This window comes from Montipora capricornis, chromosome 11, assembly GCF_036669925.1.
Source record: "Montipora capricornis isolate CH-2021 chromosome 11, ASM3666992v2, whole genome shotgun sequence".
Lineage (NCBI taxonomy): Eukaryota > Metazoa > Cnidaria > Anthozoa > Scleractinia > Acroporidae > Montipora > Montipora capricornis.
In genome coordinates, this window is record NC_090893.1 from 16,537,180 (window position 1) to 16,558,108 (window position 20,929).

Here is a 20,929-nt window from a genome sequence, read left to right on the forward strand (position 1 = left end):
TTATAATGTCGTCTAGACTCCTGACTCGCCAAGGATCTACTTATAGAGACCACTGAGAAGAAGAAGTAATAGCGTTGTTCATTTTATTGTCCGTCAATACTGACCTTCAGATTGCAGTACGAGAACGACGCCGAGTACAGGTTTTCTATACTGAGCGCGCACGCGCATTAGGTTTAAAGAGCGAAAATTTTCGAAATGCGCTTGCTCAGAATTGAGAACTTGTACTCCTAGTCGTCCTCGTAGTGCAATCTGAAGGTCGCGTATATAAACATGAGCGCACATTGGTTACCATAACTACAGCAAAACGTGCTTTATTGAGTCTTATTTCCTTTTTTGCACAAATAATCAAGATTGCTTACAATCCTCTGTGAATTCATTAGTCATCAACATCACACGAACGCATGTACTGTCGGAAGTGCGCATTTTGTTTTTTTGACAGTTTTTTTGGTCGAAACCAGTTTATGCCCACAAAAAAATGCACTTGCCAGTCTCTGTCTTCATGGGCTTGTTCGAGTTTGTTTCTGAACATGTACACGTCTTCTTGTCAGTTAAAAAGTAGTTTCAGCTCTAAACAAAAGAAAGTTGAAAATTTTGATTTCTGTTGTGAAGCAGATGGTCCTACCTCAGCGATCGGTCTCCAAAAACGGGAATTCAACAGGTATAAATCTCTGATGTGATCACATTTTCTTTTCTTCACGTCCAAAGATGCAATTGGAAGTCCCGAGGACTGTCTAATTTAATAGCCCCTCATCCACAACAACAAAAAAACGATCATGTTTTACTAGCACTCGAAGCAGTACGTCTTATTCAAAGTCTTATCATATCTCTCAGTTATAGTCTGCCCGATTCAATTGGCCAATTCCGCGAGCCGTATTCTATAGTACACCAGTTTCTTGTTGTTGCTTGATTCAAAGATCTGGAGAGGTAACAAATATTTTGCTAAACTTGTTTTCTCGGGCGGTTTTCAGTTCGATTTATGTCTCGTTGTGGGGACTTTCAAGTAGAGACTGAAAACGAGGCCGTAAACAAAACGTCCCCGGGCGAACTTGGATAAAAAGCAGTCTACACCGGTCAAATTGGAAGAGATTACAGTAAATACGGCCATTCTACAAGGGAAGAAAGGCAACTGCTTTCAGTACTGCCCATGAATGCGATGCTTTAGAGGTAGTAAAAAAGGCCAAATCGTTGGAGAAGATTTTTTTTTTTTGCGACATGTGGCGAGGAAAAAAAATTCATATCCGCAGTTCAATATTGATTCCTTTCATATATCATTTCATTTGTTAAAGAAAGATTTTGTTAGAAATGACAATTTCAGTCAGCGAGGGTATAGCGAGTGAATTCGCTATTTTCACAAATCCCATAATACAGTTCATAGGGGGGAGGGGAGGGGGCGTTATTTGCATTAAAACAACGGACATCGAGAGGATATCACTGAAGCAAGATACAGTCCTAAGAGTAAATAAATGACTTGCATTGCTTTTATGCAAACCCCCCCCCCCCCCCCCCCAAAGAAAAAAGAACATTTTGCATTATTGGAATGGGAAAGTTGCGACTTGTGACCTGAATGGCCTGGTTCCCACTAGTCTACTATTACTCAGTGGTAAAACATATTTGAAAACGAAATACCAGAAAGTGCATTTCCCAGCATTTTGGGCCTTTAAATTTCACGTTTGCGATAGAGGAAGACTCTTAAACAAAAGCACAGTGTATTTCAATGATCCGAGAGGCTTAGTAAAGCAATTATACTTGATCCCAAAAATATGAATATTTATTTCTATGGATCCCTTATCGGAACTACTGCCCATTACCTGCACTAGACGATCTGAGTTGCCTTAGAGGCATACGTAGACTTAATCCGGCGGCAAAACACAGCCTTCATACTTTCAATGTAGTGCTGCCACGGGTGGCGATCAAACCACCCCGCCTGGAAGGACCTTTCGGAAGGAACCGATTTCTTGCATGGTTTGGTCTATCTCCAAGTAGAGGTAACTAGGAATCAACAGTACTGCTTCAATAGACTGAACAGCAGTATAATCCAGGTTGCTCTCCGTCCTGTTCACAGCGCAAGACTTTTCTACTTTCTCATCATCGACGTTCGCGCTATTATCCTGGGGCCTTACCCAGGATAAATGCGACTTCTGCTTCGATTTTCCGGGTTTTTGAGAGGACATAGCTGAGTTTAGATCATCTTCGATGTCAAGACGATTTTTGTCACATTTCTCGTTTGCTGCAATTTTTTAAATTGGTTTTTTGTCGTTTTTTTTTTGTTTTTTCATGTTTGTATTACCGAATCAGAGAATTAAAAATATGAAGTGGGGAAATGGGTGCTGTAATTAAAGTTTCTCAGGAATGATTCTATGCGAAATTATTTTAATATTATTTTTATACGTGTGTATTTTTACTATTTGAGTTATGAACGCAACTTTTGCAATAGACCATATTCATATTCTCAGTATTGGACTGGAACTAGCTTGCAATGGAGGCTAATGGGGGGGAACTTTTCACAAGCAAATACTTTTTAATATATTCCCCCGCATTAGCCTCCACTGCAAGCTAGTTCCAGTCTAATACTGAGAATACGAATATTGTCTATTGCGTAAGGAAGCCTGAAAACTGCGAGGATCATAGCTTCACTTGATTTGATATCCACAGCTCATATATGATCCATTTCATATATCATTTCATCGTTGATTCATTCCTCATGGGAACATTAGAACCCACAAATGACCAGCTCCCAACGTCAGTGGCTTCATAGCTCAGTTGGTTAGAGCGTCGCACCGGTAACGCGAGGTCACGGGTTCAAACCCCGTTGAAGTCCTGAATTTTTCAAGCTTCCTTACGCAATTGCAAAAATTGCGTTCATAACTACGAGGATCATAGCTTCACTTGAGATATTTTACAGTGGCGCCAAAAGCCAGAATCGAGAATCCGGGAAGCGAAAACCGAAATCCGGAAACCGAAAATCGGAATCCGGAAAGCAGAAACCAGAATTATGCACAATACGCGAGAACTACAACAACTTTAATACCCACTCCTACTACGCTATCCCATAATCTCCACACTCAAGTATTTAACTCTGAGGAAATATAAACTGTAAAATGGATCTGACCTTGTTATTCTGGATTTAAGACTTGAGAATGGTGATGGCATCATCAGGCTGTGGCAGTCCACATTACAATAAAGGAAACTTAAAACTTCTTTAATTAATTTTCCTTGTATTTTCACCTGCTTTGGTACAAAAATGCCTCTTTTAAAGGAACAAGGCGCCCGGAGGATGTGTTGCGTAGGTGACGGGGCGCGATTGAAGCTGTCAATTATAGTTTGAGGAAGAACATACAGTGAATGTGAAAAATTCACATTGTTTATCGAAGTTACTTTCGAGACGTCCTAGTAGTAATGTATTTTCTGCTGGTATTCCAAGTAATTAGTTGCGGTGTTTTCATTTCACACCTGCCGCACCCACTATTGTGCATTCTGTTTTTCATGTATGTCAGGATTGGCCAGTTATTAGTATTTATACCCTCCGCTGTCTCTTGAGTACCATTTACGCCTGCGGTTCCATACAGTTTATTCATCTCTCTGCTTTAAGCCCCCCCCCCTCCCCCCCCGTTCTCCCCTCCTCCCGTTTACTACAGGTTTCGTCATTGCCTTCATCTTTCAGACCGTAGAGACGCTTCTGGCGACTTCTTCCGCTGCTTCAAATGCGGCAAATTTGGACACTGGGCTAAGGACTGCCGATCCTTGTCCTGGCCGGGAAGTTAAGAGCCCCTTAGCTACAATTCTTTCCCTGGAATCTCCTACAACAAGCCAACCTCAGGCCAATCAGCTCAACCAAAGCAATGATGATGCCCTGGCGCAGGTACATCAGTTTACACAGGATTACGAACTTGAAAGCGGACATTCATTACGTGTTAAGGGTAATCTGAAGAATAATTTAGTTTTCTGGAGATCTATAGGTGCTCCGGATTTCATTTTGTCTATTATTGAAAATGGCTACAGACTGCCATTCATTACTTTTCCGTTGGCCGTAAAACTGAAAAATAATAAGTGGGCTCGAATTTATGCTGATTTTGTGGATCAAGCTGTTCTTGAGCTTCTTCATTCAGACCGGATGCGTATGGTTAATGAGCAGCCTTTTGTTGTAAATCCTTTGTCAGTTTCTGTAAAACCATGCGGTAAGAAGAGGTTATTCTCGATTTGCGGCATGTCAATAAGTCATTAATTAAGCAAAGTGTTAAGTATGAGGACTTAAAAATTGCTATGTCTTATTTTGTGAAGGATGGGTTCATGTTTTCCTTCGATTTAAAAAGTGGTTACCATCATGTAGACATTGCACAAGAGCACCAAACTTTTCTGGGGTTTTCATGGCGTGTGCCCGATTCCATTAAGGAAATATTCTATGTTTTTACTGTGCTCCCGTTCGGTCTGTCCTCTGCCCCTTGGGTTTTCACTAAGGTTTTGAAGCCTTTAGAAAAGTATTGGAGAGTACAGGGTCTTTGTATAGCCATCTTCTTGGATGATGGTTGGGCGATTGTTCAGGATAGAGAAATTTGTCGCATTAAGGCCCGGGCTGTAAGGGCGGATTTGTGCAACACAGGTTTTGTTGTCAATGAAGGTAAATCGGTATGGGAACCCACCCAAGTATTGGACTGGCTGGGTATTACCTGGAACTGTGCATTAGGTACTAGAATTGTTAAGATCATTAACTCAATTGATCATATTATTGAAGCCGATTTCAAAGTTTCCGCGAGAGAGTTGTCAGCTTCCTTCACAGGTCAAGTTATCTCTACCGGGCCTGTAGTCGGTAACATTGTTAGGATAATGACCAGACATTGTGTCTTGTCCACCTCGTGCAGGGTTAATTGGAATTCTATATCCCTTCTTGACGATTACTGCAAGGAAGAACTGTATTTATGGAAGGAAAATATGGTTAATATCAACACTAGGTATTGCTTTGTAAGTAAGGTACCAAGTTATTTTGTGTATTCTGACGCCAGTGCCACCGGATGTGGAGCAATTATTGATTTTAACAAAGATTTTGTGTGCCACAAAACGTGGTCGGAGAACGAGAGAGGTCAAAGTCCAACGTGGAGAGAACTGTCTGTTATTGAGTTTTCTTTGCAATCATTTGCCTCAGTGTTGGAAGGATCACATGTTAAGTGGTTTACGGATAGCCAAGTAGCTGCTAAGGTTGTTAAAGTGGGCAGCATGAAATTAGGTTTGCACAAAATGGCCAGAAGAATTTTTGATACTTGTATCCGATCGGGAATTCATTTAGATGTACAGTGGATCCCTCGCACTTCGAATCAACAAGCTGTTTATATAAGTCGTTTAATTGATACTGATGATTGGCAAATTACTGAAGAATTTTTCTTTTTCTTGATGACTTGTGGGGTCCGCATAGTGTAGATTGTTTTGCAAGTTATTATAACCACAAGATCCCCAGGTATTTCTCGAGGTTTTGGAATCCCATTTCCTCATGTGTTGATTTTTTCTTTCAGTCTCTTCGAGGGGAAAATTGCTTAGTAGTCCATCCAGTTGGTATCATCCCACGCGTATTACATTATCTTAAATCTCAGCAGGCCGTTGGTACGCTCGTTGTACCTCTTTGGCCTTCGTCTCATTTCTGGCCTTTAATTGCACACAAGTATAGTCGTTATCGTGTGGCTCACACTATTAATACCGGGAATGAGGTTCTCACCCACGGAAGAAATTTTAATTCGCTCTTGGGGTCTGATCTTTTCACAGGAAATATTATTGCCTTTAGACTAAAATTTACTGATTAATTTATTGGACGGTGTGTCTACTAGCCTATGTTTTTTCAGTTGTTGGCGCTGGCCAAGGCAGTATGCTGTTTATTTGTAAGGCACTGGCCTAATTTTTGGTCTGTCATTTCATATGGTGCTGTCCTAATAGGAGTATAGTTGTTTTATGTGGCACTGGCCTAATCAATGGTTGTTGATCTCCGTGGCACTGGCCCATACGATCATTTAACGTCTTACGTGGCACTGGCCTCATCAATGACGGATTTTTGTACCGGTTATTTATGTGGCACTGGCCTAATCAATGGTTGTTGACCTACGCGGCACTGGCCCATACGATCATTTAACGTCTTATGTGGCACTGGCCTCATCAATGACGGATTTTTGTACCGGTTATTAAAGGATGTTCGGTCTTTCTTTTGTTCTTCTAGTATGTATGTTTTGTTCTTGTCTTTACAGATTATGCTATCAAGTAATTCTTGGAAAGGCTTTCAACAGTTTTCTTCAATCAACGTTTATGAAGTGCTAAATGTTATGTTGAAGTCCAGGGCGGATTCGACCACTAAAGCTTACGTTCGTGTTATCAGAAAGTTCTTGGACTGGTCTAAAAGTAGACAGTTCAACATGCAGTTACCTTTTCCTCTTAGTGTTGTTTCTCTATATTTGTTTGAAGTTCAGCAGTCTACCACTTTTAGTTCCTCAGTAATTTTAGCCCATGCGGCCCTTAAATGGTTACATTCTTTTGTCCCTAGTTGGATCGTAATCCTTTAGATAGTGAATTTTGCAGAAATGTCATCGAATCAGGAAAACGCCAGAAGTCCGCACAGCCAGTTATGAAAAAGAAGCCTATTTCCACAGAAATTATAAGGCGTATTTTAGATATTCATAACAAGAAAGAGGCTAATTTAAAGAATCTCCGTATTGCCGCGTTGTGCTCTTTAGCCTTCGCAGGGTTTTTTCGTTATGACGAATTATCCAATATCGTTCCAGAGCATATCGAATTTCACAGCGATTATTTAAGACTTTTTGTGCCTCGTAGTAAGACAGATGTTTATAGGGAAGGGAATTTCGTCTATATTAGTGCATCTGGATCTAAGTACTGTCCTGTTGGTGTTTTACAACGTTATTTAGATTTATCTGGTATTGACTTAAATAGTCCTCTCCCTTTATTTAGACCACTTGTTTTTCACCGTAGTACTTCCAGCTATACCCTGAGGAGCGGAAAGATTTCTTATACTACTTGTAGAGATATCTTAAGGGATACCTTAAGTCAGCTGGGCTACAACCCTAATGATTATGGTCTTCATAGTTTAAGATCCGGTGGCATTACAGCTGCCGTACGCCATAGTAGGAATTCGATTCCAGAAAGACTTCTTAAAATTCATCGTAGGTGGAAATCTGATTCTGCCAAGGATATGTATGTTGAAGAAAGCCTTGAAAACAGGTTGCATGTAACTAAGTATTTAGGTTTGTAACGTATTATCGAGCGTAGATTAGTTTCTGCATACAGTAGTATCTAAAGAGTTGTAAAAAAAAAAAAAAAAAAAAGAGCAGTAACAGTTTCTTTTTGTAATTTCTATCTTATAATAAACTGTTTTGGATACGCTTGCGCATCCTACCATATTTCTCGTGGTATTTGTTTGTATTACGGGAATTTAAGGGTAAAATGTTTTACGTTCGTTTGAGCGAAGCGAATTAGAACGTAATTGATCATGAATAGGCCGGAAAACAAGCAAGTTTTGAAGATTCTGTCGAAAGGCAGATGAATATTGCGTTTCGAAACTGATAATATGTTCGGCTTTGATTAGAAGGTTTTTCCACCGCGTTTTCGCAGTTTGAACATACCGTCGGCTTCCGAATCATGTAATTTCATGACACCCAAAAGAACGAAACATTGCAATAACCACTTAAAACTGTTGAACAACATAAACGAAATACAGCAAAAGGAGAGACTGAGAAGCATGGGCCGATGGACGCAAATGAACAAGATTGAAACGGATTGCATTGGGTTATCTTGAAAAAAATCGGCCTTGCGTTTTTCAAGTTTATAACAAATCGCCTGGTTGCTTTTGCTCAGAATCATCATGCGTGTGATCTAACGATAGTTTTATCAGTAAAGGAATTCCACATTATTATTTTCGAGTTTTAAACTCGCGTTTAAGTAAGGATTTCCCCTAAACACCCTAAAATAACTTGACATATCCCGTTAATAATTTCTTATTTTGGAGGTTCTGGTAATAGCTAGAACATAAACAAAGGAAGGAAAGACGGTAAAGCACAACTTTGTTTATTTAATAAATTTCAAACATTATGACTTTTAAGCAAACTTGACCACGTACAATTGAATCATTAATTCTCATGAATGATCATTAACTTACTTGATGTCTCCTTTGAAACGGGGATTTCACTTTGAAGACTTTATGATAATCAAGATGCACAAGAAATGAGGCCTTGATTGTTTATAAGGTGGATAACGCCATCTGGTTTCTTGTTTCTGGTTTCCGGATTCCGGATTCTGGGTTCTGGATTCTGGATTCTGGCTTTTAGAGCTACTCTCAAATTACCATGCGAAACAAAACAAGTTTCAGAATCAAACCCTTCCCTGAAGAACCGTTTCCTTGAATGATGAGGCACAAAATAGACAACAAGCTTTCTTTCAAATAATTCTTGGCTGTTACATTCCCAATTATTATTATTTTTTACCTTAAGACTGCGCAGTGTTGAGTACAAGCCAGACAATCCACTTAAGGTGTTCGATTTCTTCTCCGTCTTTGTTAAACCCATAAGTTACCCGAGAATTTTCCATTTGGTTTCAGTGTTGTACCCAACACCACCCTTGGTAAACTATTAGAAATGCATCTCACTTTGATTACGACTCGACGGGCGAAAGATTGTTGTCGAAGTCCATTACTCGTCGCTTGTAAGATTCCAGATATTTATTTCCAATTGACGTTCCATTCGTGAGTTCCATAAGGGTACATTTTGTTTAAATATCCTCCAAAACGCTATTTTCGTTTCAATGAATTCGACGCCATTGCAGGTTAATTAAATATTCTACGGTGTCCACCAGAGAAATATACGCATTTCTACTACCCCCTGAAACCTACCATGAAACCGACTCCATGCACAGAAACCACTTAGCAGAGGAGTGACAGGAAAGACTTTTCCCGTCCCAAAAAAAAAGATGAAGAAAACGACTAAATTTAATTCGTTTTCCAACTGGATTGCCACATGGCAACCCAATAAAACTTATATGTGTAGAATTGTGAGAGAGACTAGTAACTAGACTAAGAAAAATGCTCTAGTAACAAATAACTGTAACGTAAATAACGAGACGTAGCCTCATCGACTGATCACTAAATCGAAAATCGTTGTTTTTTTTTACTGAAGTGGGTGTTTTAGATGATGGCATTCCAGAACAGATATCGTAAACATCAGGGTTTTTCGAAAGCCGATTAACTTAATCCAGGATTAGCGAAACTTTTGTTTCTTGTTTTCAACTATTTAGTGAAAGTTATTTTTGCTTATTTTTGTTTTTCAAGATGAACTTCTTCTAAGGTAAAGTTTTGCCGAATATCAGCGTTGAACAGCTTTTAGGAGCCGAAAAATAAAGTCCATGGTTAATTTTTAATCCGGGATTAGCGTTAATCGGCTTTTGAACAACCAGGCCCAGAACTAATCCTGAACAAGCGTCTTCCTAAGCGCCATCGTTTTCAACAATTTTCTGAATTCGATTGGACGAGGGCAGAAAAATCATCATCATCGTCAGCAGTGTACATGAAAAATTTTAGGAAAAACTGATTTCCACGTTGAAAGCTAAGAGGCAGTGTGGCCCAGTGGTAAGGAGGCTCGAAAGGGCTTTTATCTGCGCGCGCGAGTAACCTACACACGCCATAACTAAGAAACACGTGTCCGCTGAATGAATCAAATTTCTATGAAAAGTAGCGCTTGCAACACACCGGAAGTGAAAATACGGCGTAAAATCGCGCGAACCGGAAATAAAACTTACGGAAAAAATCTGTCTCTATCTCTATTTGCGGGGTGACCTATCTTGATCTTTTGCATGCAAGTATCATTCACGATGGCACTTAAAATAAAAATTTTTAGGGGAAATTTATCTAGTACAAGAGAAAATGAGAGGACAGAGAGGGAGGCTCAAGGCGTTGGCCGGGATATGTTATGTCCACGAAAGTTTTTTTAGACAAGCGGAAGTCTTTGTTCTAGTGGAAGTCTGTCTTCTGAGACGTCCGCATGCAGTCTTGCCTCGCTCTCAGGTTCTTAGTGAAAAGAGAAAATGATGGCGCACGTGGAAGGCTGATGAATATATATTTTCTTTCAAACATCGGATCGAGGTTGGCCTGCATGTGGACGTCTCGGAAGACTTCCGCTCGTCTAAAAATAACTTTCGTGGACATGACATATCCCAAGGGCTGGACCTGGAGCCTCCATCTCTGTCCCCTCATTTTCTCTTGATCTAGTACAATTTTCTGTAAACTATGGAACGCCATTTTTCGATGTATCTTAAATTTCCTGTCATACTCTCTAATAAGTTAAAGAACTTGGGGAGATTTCAAACAAAGAAATAAAAACGGTAGGTCACCGACTTAGTTTTTCAGATAATTTTCAAAACCTGAAGTTTGGAGGGCCTTTTTGTGGACCTGGCTTGTTGCCATGGTAACCGATATGACGTCATAAGTGCCCTTAAAGGGAGAGTTTCACGTCTCTGCGCATGGGCAAAAATGTCACGTCAGCCCATTTAATTCCATTGTTATTGAAATAATCGAAAGCACTGATGCAGGAAACGGAAACAATCCCATAGAAGTGGAATTACTCATTGTAATTACTTTTGTAATCATTTCCTTTGTGTTATGAACCTACTGCATGCGAATACAGTCACTCGTGCGTTATGACAACTCGTGCGTAGAAGAAATTTTCGACCCGTACAATAAATTCGAGATCAAAACTAAATTCGATATTATTTGTGTAAACCCGCAGTGTCTTCCACTAAATTTGGGCCTTAGTCATTCAGTGTATTTGCTTTAATAATCTCTGTGTTTAATTAACATCATCTGGTTCAGTAAGAAACCGTAAAATTTACAACTGCTAGCGTTAAACCTTGGACAATGCGCAAAACCGTGAAACTGTCCCTTTAAAGTATTACCCAAGAATGGAGTTTCAAAGATATTTATAGTTTGCCTACACTATGAAATATCCTTCTTTGATATCTTTCATCGTTTCACAAACACTATGGGAACGAAAAACCCTTTCGAACCTCCTTAAGGCGATTGCCTTGACAGCCGGAGATCCCGGGTTCAAGACCCGTTCTGACCATAGTCCCTGGTTCAACTTCCCACCTGCACTTGTTAATAGCCAACTGGTTTGCCTCCGGCCAGTTGGGATTGTTAACAGTTGTTGTTGTTGTTGTTGTTATTCTGTTCCGTCGTTTCGTTTGTGTTTCATTGGCCCTGAAAAGTCCCAATGGGGAGCAGTCAATTAAGTCTGTATTGTATTGTATTGTGAAGTCATCAATGTTTCATGTAACGAGAAAGAATTACTCGCGGGAAAATTTTGGATTCGTTTAAGAAAATCTTCCTCTTTGTATTAGGTTCCATCAGTGATAGAAATTTTATGTTTTTCACAGCATGTGCTAACACTTCTATCCCGCTTTGCGTCTTTTCGAGCTGCGAACTAAATTCTCGACTAACGGCCGATCATAATAACCTTAGCAGAGATTCAACATCCGCCAAGGTAATTAGTATTTTTTTATGCGGCCTAAGCTTGTTATAGTATCGATGCTAAAACTAAACCATTTTAAGTCGTTATCTCGTATCTGCTCCGAGAGGTTTTTCTATGGGTACTCCGGTTTTCCCCTCTCCTCAAAAACCAATCTATGATTTGATATGAGTTGATTCGATATCTGTAGTATCCCCAATTAGTGCGTCAGCGCTAAATACACTTGCCACTTAAATAACGTCCATTATTAAACGGCGGGAAAATTTACCGCATGCACTCGATCGTCGTCGTCTTTGCTGGAAATATCGTAAATTCAACGCTCTATAGAGCATTTTTTTGCCACGAATGGTTTGCAACATTTGAGCCCTTTGAATAATTATTCAAACTTCGTTGATGTTCCTTCTTTCGGGTTTGGAAGCATCTTCCGTTTTCTCCTATGTAGTTCTAAGGACAGTCTTTGCATGGGATTTTGTAAACAACATTACATTGGTGAAGGTTGTCTGAAATTCTTGCTGAAGGGTTTTGAATGGTTTATTAACAACGCGGATTTCATTATTACGGAGCAATCTCGTGAGAGGCTCAGTTAGGCCGCTGATGTAAGGGAGGCATGCAAAACCCTTGTACGTATCCGATGGCTCGGCCCATTTAAAAAACATAGAAACCAGTTGTTCTGGTGGGGGAACTGTAGGTGAGGGTGGCTTCCTATTGAAGCTATATTCATTACAGTTTGTTTGAACCTCTTGGAGAAAAAAAGAAAAAACAAAACAAGTAGAGCCGCGTGCGTGGTTGCATTTTTTAATTCCTGCGGGTTGTTGGCAAAAGACCTTTTCGTGCGACAGTGTCGAATGGACTAGCAGATCATGTAGGCTTCCGTTACGTCTGTAAGCTATAACTGGTGGGTTAGGGAAGGCCTTTTCGTCGTTGGCAGTGGATTGAAGGCGAGTGCTATACTTGTTGACAACAGATGATAGTTTAGGAAGCGCAGGGTTGAAGAATGTGACAAAGGGTGTTCGGTCATCGGTCAGCCTTGGCAGAATTCTGTTCTTTCGGTTGAAGGGTTGCGTCACGTGGAATTGAGCGAACGCGATTCGCATCTCTTTGTAGCGAGGTGTGGCTATAACCACGTTTGTTAAGGTACTCGAAGAGTTCTCGGCTTCGTTGGTCAAAGAAAGTGTCGGTAGAACATATGCGGCGGATTCGGTGGAAGAGGCTGAATGGGATGGCTTTTTTTAATTTGGTGTGGTTTGGGTGGCTGTGGGCTTTGTAAGGAGATTTGTATGGAAGTGGTTGTTAATGAGATGAACTTGGACATCTAGGAAAAGGAGTGTCTGGTGCAGAGAACTATAATGCTCATGAGTGAATTTGATGCTAGGGTGAATAGAATTCAGTTAGCCTGTGCATGAAGGTATTTAGATGCTAACGTCCATGTGTCCATATCATGAAGATGTCATCGATGAACCTCCACCAAATGAACGGCTGGAGAAACGAGTTGGTAATGGCCTGTTGCTCAAATTTACCCATGAATGAATTGGCGTACGAAGGTGCCATGCAGGCTAGACAAGAGGTATTTTAGTGTCTCATGGTAAATTAGGTTTTCTTTGTGTAGGCGCGTAGTGTATTCCGAGTTTTTTGACTGAGTTCTGTGATTTTTCTTGTTTTGGGTGGTTGAGGTTAGTATCCTAGTAGTGAGGTTACCAGTGTTTGTAAAGTGGAAATCGGGATTAATACTAGTGGTGTCGTGCTCTGCCTCGATGATGGTATTTTGGGAAATATGTTCGCTGCTATTTATGGACAATACGTCACTTGTCGCAGGATGGCTAGGAGTATCTTTCCTGGAGTCCGATGGAAGGATGCGCTTTCATTTGGTAGTGCGACGTCAAGCTAAATTGTTGCGATGATTAGAGGCCATATTATCGATGAGATAAGACAAGAGGATGTACGTGGCATGATCATGGACAACGGTTTGCAAGGCTTACAACTGTTCATTTAAAATAGTTTCCAACACAGTGATTTGATTTTGTGTTCCTTCTATTAAGAGTTGGAGTTGTGCTTTGGCGAGGTGATTGAGCTTTTCATTCCACTGGCTCCAGAATAGCGGGTTATTGAAGAGGAGGAATAACCATTTAGGAATCAAATTGCCAATTGAATAGGTTGTTAAGTTGATAACGTTGATAAAGTTGTGACTATGATAACGCACAAGTTTGAGTTTGTTTGTTTTTGATGACAGGTGATGCGCGATTTCTGCACTTTTGCAGTCTGAATGTCGTCTCATCTAACACCAGGGAATTACTGGATTCAAAACAAACACATTGAAATTGGCTGGCAGTGAATTAGTGTGAAGCGCTATTTCTAAACCTTGACATGTTCCGCAGTAGGTCAATGATAGCGACACCAATGTGTCGCATCTTTCAGCAGCAAATTACTGGGTTCAAATATAAGTTAAGATATACAAGAGTCCACAAGAAAAGAGAAAATCTCTTCAGTGTGATACTGGGGCTGTCATTTTCAAAGGCAGCCACGGAAAGGCAAATAACAATCAAAAACACCAGATATACTGAAGTCAGTAGAATGTACCAATCGCAGATTTAGTACTATAGGTTAGCAAAATTTGCCATTTCGCCACTCTCTGCTATTTCTTGTACTTACTGGTCCTGAAACTGATTCTTGTCACGATGTAAACCACCGTTGTGAGAAGACAAAAGCCTCCAACAGAAAGCTCGATATCATGAGGTAACAAAATATCGCGCGAGACCCAGGACACCAAGCACGGGCAAAGTACACTAAGCAGCCAGATTGAGAATTCACCACTTGTGAGTCACAAGTTCCTGACATCTGAGATGAAGACGAATTGCTAGGAATTTGTCTACGCTTCTGGCCACAACACCAAAGAAAGAGGAATAGGAAAACACACTACCAGTGACTGCAAAAGCCACGTTAGCGAATATGTATGTCAATCGATTGAAGAAAAGGAAAATAAAATAAATTGATTCGTTGAAGCTGTGAAGAAAATATCGCTTTTATATTTGTGAGATTTCACAAATATAGTGGGTCATATGTATAGTATGGGTTAAAAAAAAAATAACACAATCGCAACACATTTACCTGTCCTGTAATGTCAAAGGAAGATCAGAAATAACTAGAGCCCGATAAAAAGCAAACAGCAAGAAAAAAAAAACCTGTTTCCGGAACGAAATGTCAACGCAAACAAGGCGAAAACGTGTTTCTGAGGCATAACCTTGTATTTCCGTGAACGTTTAGGTCTGATTCCGTCGGGACGGAAATCTCAAAAATTCAGATTTCCGGAACGTTCCCACGTGTTTCCGCACATGTTAACACGAAGTTACGCTTGCGGAATCGCATATTTTTTTCAACTGAAACCTGACGGAAACATGTAAAAAACGTGGTCCGGTTCCGTCGTAAGCGCAGCAACAGAAATATGAGTAAACGTCATCAAACCGCTAGCAGAAAACACGCGTTAACTGTCGTGTTTCCGCAACGGTTTCACATATTTCTACCACGTTTCCGCTTACGGATTCTTGATATTTCGTCCAGTGGGCCTCTTGAAATTGTCTGTTTAGCTGTCTCTTCATTAAATACCATCTAGAGTATTTCTTAACCTCATACTTTACCCATTCCCATATGGATCGGGGATCACCTAGATCTTGCTTCCCTTCCTGTATCCAAGTAGGTAAGAGAAGATTTAATTCGTTGACGTATTCCTTATCATTTAGGCATCCTTGTCCGGAGGGCGAACAATTTAATTTCCAAAAACCCGCACCACCTTTTACCTTGTCTTCAACATCCTGCAATTCTATCATCTATTACTATCACAGAGTGATAGAGAATTTAAAGTGAGCCAATAATCCAACCTTGAAAATATTAAAGGATTTGTGTAACTCCAAAAAATCTATCCTCGTTAATGACAAATGCAAACATGCGTGGGAACCTTGTGTTTTGGTGTCGAATTTACTATAGAAAGCAGACCTTGAGTTTTCTTTCCTGTTTTTCATTTGCCTGCTCCTCCCCTCTACAACGTATCTCTACTAGTTTTCCATTCCTAATATACAAGAAGCTCGTCCGCCAAGAGGTGTTCTCTGTCGTCGCTTGAAAAATGGAGGCTTGTCCAATATACAACAACTGATACGACCCGTATCAGGGTATGTTTTATACCCCGATACGACCCGTATCAGGGTATGTTTCGCACGACTTGTACGAGTCACACAGGTCGCAAGGCAATTGTGTGCGAGTCGTTCAGTTGGCCTGGTGAATTGCATATCATAAGAGAGACTCGAAGCGTATACACAGGTCCACGATCTGCAAGGATGGAGGGAAATATGCCAATTGCTGTCAAAGCTCTAAGCAGTAAGTTCACAGCTGTCGAACGTGCTCGATCGAGGTTTATTTCGGAGTCTTTCGAATCGAAACTTAACTATGACTCCAGCAGTGAAAGAGAAATGATCGATTCTGAAACAAAAGTTGGACGTGTAAGTCCCAAAATATGTTGGAACGATTAGTTTTGCTTTCCATTTTCTCGAGTAAATAAAGAGACCTGACTGAAGCGCCATTGTGTTTGGTTCGTGGGTGGACGTCATCAGCAACCGCCGCCCCTGACTCCCTAAAACTCGGTCGAGCAACACTTCACGCGCGACTTTGAAAGGGCACAGAAAAACGAGGATTCAAGCAAATTCAATTTTTTTTCGCCCAAATGCTTCGAATAACAAGCAGATTAAGCGAAAAAAAAAAACACAAAAAAACTGGGGTCAGGTGCACTTTAACTAAGATTATGTAAATGCGCCCAAGATGGCTGCAACAAATTCATTGTCTAAAAATCTTCTCCTGATTCCTTATTTTAATTTGAAGACAAACGGTGCAAGATCTTTTTCCGTAGCAGCCCCCACACTCTGGAACACTTTGCCGTCTGACATAAAGAACAGCTCCTCCTCGGCTCCTTTCCTTTTTGAAAAAGCTTTTTAGTAGTTTACTTTTTTATTGCTCTTGTTAAGCGCATTATTATTAACTAAGCTAAGTTTAACTTAGCATACAGGTGCTTTTTTGCTTCCTTTCGTCGCGCCTTTTTTCCGTGCGCCGTTTTTAGCGCTATGCCCACGCTAACTGAACGCCTGAAAGAAGCTTGACTTTTCTATGGTTACACTCGAATTATAGGGATGAAAGATGGACCTATTGTCATCAAACATTCCGGAGAAATTAATCAACTGTATTGAACTTTTACATCTTACGAATATTAAGAGCGGCAGTGACCCATTTCTAACGGAAGTCATTATTAAGAGCCGGTTAACAACACTGAAATCGTTTGAAATATCCCGTAAATCAGGAAACAGACAAAGTCAACAATTTTCTTAAGCTATTTGTCAGTAATGATCATTTATTTATTTGCCATTTCTTCAGCTAATAACCGGGAAAATTGCCTCTTTCACAGTGAAAGGGTCTTTCAGCGTTTACAGAGCATGTCGACAGATAGCATCTCAACAGATGGTCGAAATACGTCGCCTGTGCACGTAGCACTGAAAGAGGGTGTAACTAGACATCAGTAAGGATGTTATCGAATAAAGATCTTTCGCAACATGCTTTAGGCATTGATCGAAAAACCGCGAGCACCAGCATACGAGAAGTTTTATGCATACATTCGTTTTATATTTTCAAATGAAAGAAAACAAAACCATGTCTTAAAAAGCCGCTTCGTATGTTAATCGATTGTACATATGAAAACTGCTGCCAGTTTCACGTGCTGCGCGTGTGGCGTGCGCAACAAGCACTGCATCTTCAAGCGCGGATGGCGGTTTCTTTAGCCGCCAAAGAAAACCGCCACCCGCGTTTGGAGATTGAGTAACGCTACCGAATTTTAGCAACATGCTTTGGGCGTTGATCAAAAAACTGCGAGCACCTGCATACGAGGCATTTCATGCTTAAATTCGTTTTGCATTGTCATATGAAAAAAGAAAGACAAACAAACCATGTCTTCAAAAAGTCGCTTAGTATGTTAATCGATGGTACACCTGCAAACTGCTGCCAGTTTCATGTGCTGCGATGCATCTACAAACACGGATGACGGTTTCTTTCGCGGCCAAAGAAACCGCCATCCACGTTTGGAGATGAGTAATGCCTTGTTCGATGGAATCAGTCTGGTTGATAGCAAGTCATGTGCAACTTCCGTAGTTCCATGATGTCAATGACTTGTCGAAAGTGTTCCATCCTCCAGCAGTAAACAACTGCCTCAATAATAGAGCGGTTTTCACTTAAGTGTCAAAAGTAGTTAGACACTTTGGTTTAACACTACGGTTTGAGATTGGCTGAGTAGTCAAACTCGTAAGTAACTGGTTTGTTTTGGTTTACGACCCTAAATTGAAAACCGCTCAAATACTGAAAGTAATTGGTCTCAAAATAAGTGAGACCCGCGATTTCTGAACCATGACATGTTCCGCAGTATGTTTATGACAGCGCGTCGAATGTGTCTCATCTTCCAGCAGTAAATTACTGGGTTCAATGATGAGTTAAGGAACATCACCGTCACTGAATAAAGAAAAAATTTCTTGAGGTTGATACTGGTACCATTGATGTTGAGGGCGACCAAACTTATAAAAAAAGGTAAATAACAAATCAAAAACACCAGATATACGTAGAATATACCGACTGCAGATTTGACAAGACTAATAAAATTTGCCATTTCGCCATTCTCTGCTACTTGCTGTACTTGCAGGGCCTGCATCTGATTCTTATGGTGTCTCACGGCTAAATAAAGCCTGATGTAAGCCACTGTGGTAAGGAGAACACCAATAACACCAAGAATAAATTTAATGCGCATGTAAAAATCTAGCGGGATCCAGAACACTGCCGCAGGAAGAAGTCCACTGAGTACCCATATTGAGACCAGCACCACAACAACACGCGTGTGAGTCACAAGTTCCTGATATCTGAGGTGAAAATGAATTGCCAAGAATCTCTCAACACTTATGGTCACAACAATAAAAAAAGAGGCCAAGGAAAACGCATTTACAATGAATGTAAAAACCATATTGGGATTACAGCCAGGACTGTTATGTTGCAACCATTCTACCATAAGTGAGATGTAAAAAGGCTGACCCAATAAACCAACACTGACATCAGAAACAGCAAGACTCAGGAGCAATATTTTCAAAGTCTTTGGCAACGATCTAGTTTTTCGTATCGCGTGGATTGATATAATGTTCAACATGATGGCGGTATGGGACAGAAAACTGTTGAAGACACAATTGGCGATGTAAGTCGAACGAAGCTCCTCAATGTCGGAGTTTTCGGGGTGGGGTTGGTATTCTACAAAATGATTTCTCCATTTTATACAGAGAGGTTTCTTTGAGCGACCGGGCCAGTATAGTTTCCTGCCTCGGCAACAAAACCAGTTGGACCACTTCAGCTCAAACAGCTGCTTTCCGTAAGTACTTCAGAACTTGCCACTCCAGATGTTTTGTCGTCACAAAATAAGTTAAGGCTGAAACTCAATGGCACGTGATGCAGAATTTATGCGCGGTTCATCAACTTCCTTTTTGTTTTATAAGTAACTGATTAGCATAAAACACGGACATAAACGTCACTGGCATAAGTGACAGTCTTCGATTAAGTATGCTGCTGCGAAAAACTGGAATAATCTTCCCAAATGGTCAATTAAGGGAACTCAGCTCTGTTTTTAGTTCAGTTTAAAAACAAGCTTTTTAAGTATTTCTGAGACGTAAATCTCAAGGAACGTCATTGTACTGCACACTGATCCCAACGGCGGATAAGACCAAAATTGAATAAAACGGAATAAAGGACTAGATTGTTTTAAACAAAATTACCCTATCTTTCGGTCCTTCCACAGGGGCTGAGTGAAAAAAAAGGGGAAAGAAAACCATTACAAACAAAAATTTAAATAAGAATACATGACAATGGTTGGTAGGCTATGAGTAAATGAGTGTCAGATGTGTCAGTGGCGTACTTCATCTCTTCTGCTTATGCCAAGTGGATATACTGTTTTGGCTTTGTTTATTAAATGAGCCTCTCGAGCCTTTCTTACCGAGTCACGTTTGCTGCGGACGAGTTCAATCGGGATGAGGCAGACGTAGCTAATAGAATGAGGCTTTTGATTCCGGGAACTACTCTGTCCGGATATTTTTTTGCGGACTTCACGAAGGGATTTGATGTCATAGACCACTCGGTATTACTATAGATGAACTCAAATCCTTTGATATTGATCAAACTTTATATTTCTGGGTACGCTCCTTTCTGACTAACCGAGTACAAGCTGTGCGTGTAGGTTCATCCCTATCGTCATGGAAACAATTCAATGGCGGCGTCCCACAAGGAACTAAGCTCGGTTTGACGCTCTTTGCTGTCATGATAAACAAACTGCTCAGGAACTGGCATATGCGTTCAATATATGTTGATGACACTACCGCATTTGAGATTATCCCAAGAAATGCTATTAGTATACTAGATTTGGTTGCACGTGAAATCCACGATTGTTGTATAGAACACAAGATGAAACTAAATCCAAAAAAAATGCAAACAAATGTTCATAAATTTTATGAAGAATTTGATTATCACATTGGGACCCGTAGGTATTGCATATAAAGAGGCAGAACATGTATAAGCTTTCAGGAGTGATAATTAGCGACGACCTTAAATGAAACGAACATGTTGAATATGTAATTGCCAAAGCAGCAAAGAGATTATACGCACTTTGGTTGCTGAAACGCGCAGGTGTAATGCCAAAAGATATACTAAAAGGTCGGTTCTAGAGTATGCTACGCAGGCGTGGCAGGATATCCCTGCGTACTTGTCCGACGCTATTGAATCTACACAAAGAAGAGCTTTGAGAATAACATTTCCCAACTCCAGCTATCAGCACGCACTAGACCTAACTAATTTGGCATCATTAGCAAATCGTCGGATTCTCTTGTGTAAAAAGTTCAGGGCTGATACGAGGGATGAGAACCACTCCATATCCTTCCGGGCTCCACAAGTCACAACACGAACTATACCATACCAATTAAGATCAGGAAGCACTACAGCTCCAAAAACAATGAAAAGGACAAAGAGAGCAAATCACTTTTTTACATTTAGGTTTGCATGAATGTAGACTATTTACTATCATTGTTATTGTATTTGGACCTAGCTAGTAAATATTGTTTGTAAACTACACTGTTTATTCAGTTCCTAACTGCCAGAAGTGTTAATAATTTATTCAGCTTTATTTTATTATTTTAATGGCCAGCTTGGTTAAAGTGTAGTAATACTGAAATAGTTGTGCTGAGTTGTTGGTGATTCAGGATAGAACGTCGGTGTTTCCCAAAGCGTTCATTGACTTGACGCTTGCTCTCTCCGAAGTATTGAAGGTGGCACTTTTTACATTCTATCAGGTATATGAGATTTTTTGAGTGGCAAGGCATGGAGTCGGTGATTTT

The 20,929-nt window shown here is 40.4% G+C and overlaps 1 protein-coding gene and 1 non-coding gene across 2 annotated transcripts; one reads left to right on the forward strand and one right to left on the reverse strand.

The window, feature by feature from the left end:
* Nucleotides 1-2,745: 2,745 nt before the first annotated feature.
* Trnat-ggu (transfer RNA threonine (anticodon GGU)) lies at nucleotides 2,746-2,818 on the forward strand. Its single transcript has one exon. It is a non-coding gene; the product is annotated as a tRNA-Thr (tRNA).
* Nucleotides 2,819-17,889: 15,071 nt separating this feature from the next.
* Nucleotides 17,890-18,705, reverse strand: LOC138023132 (melanocyte-stimulating hormone receptor-like). Its single transcript, XM_068870158.1, has one exon. It carries the CDS (start codon nucleotides 18,703-18,705, stop codon nucleotides 17,890-17,892), a length of 816 nt encoding a protein of 271 aa, XP_068726259.1.
* Nucleotides 18,706-20,929: the final 2,224 nt, after the last annotated feature.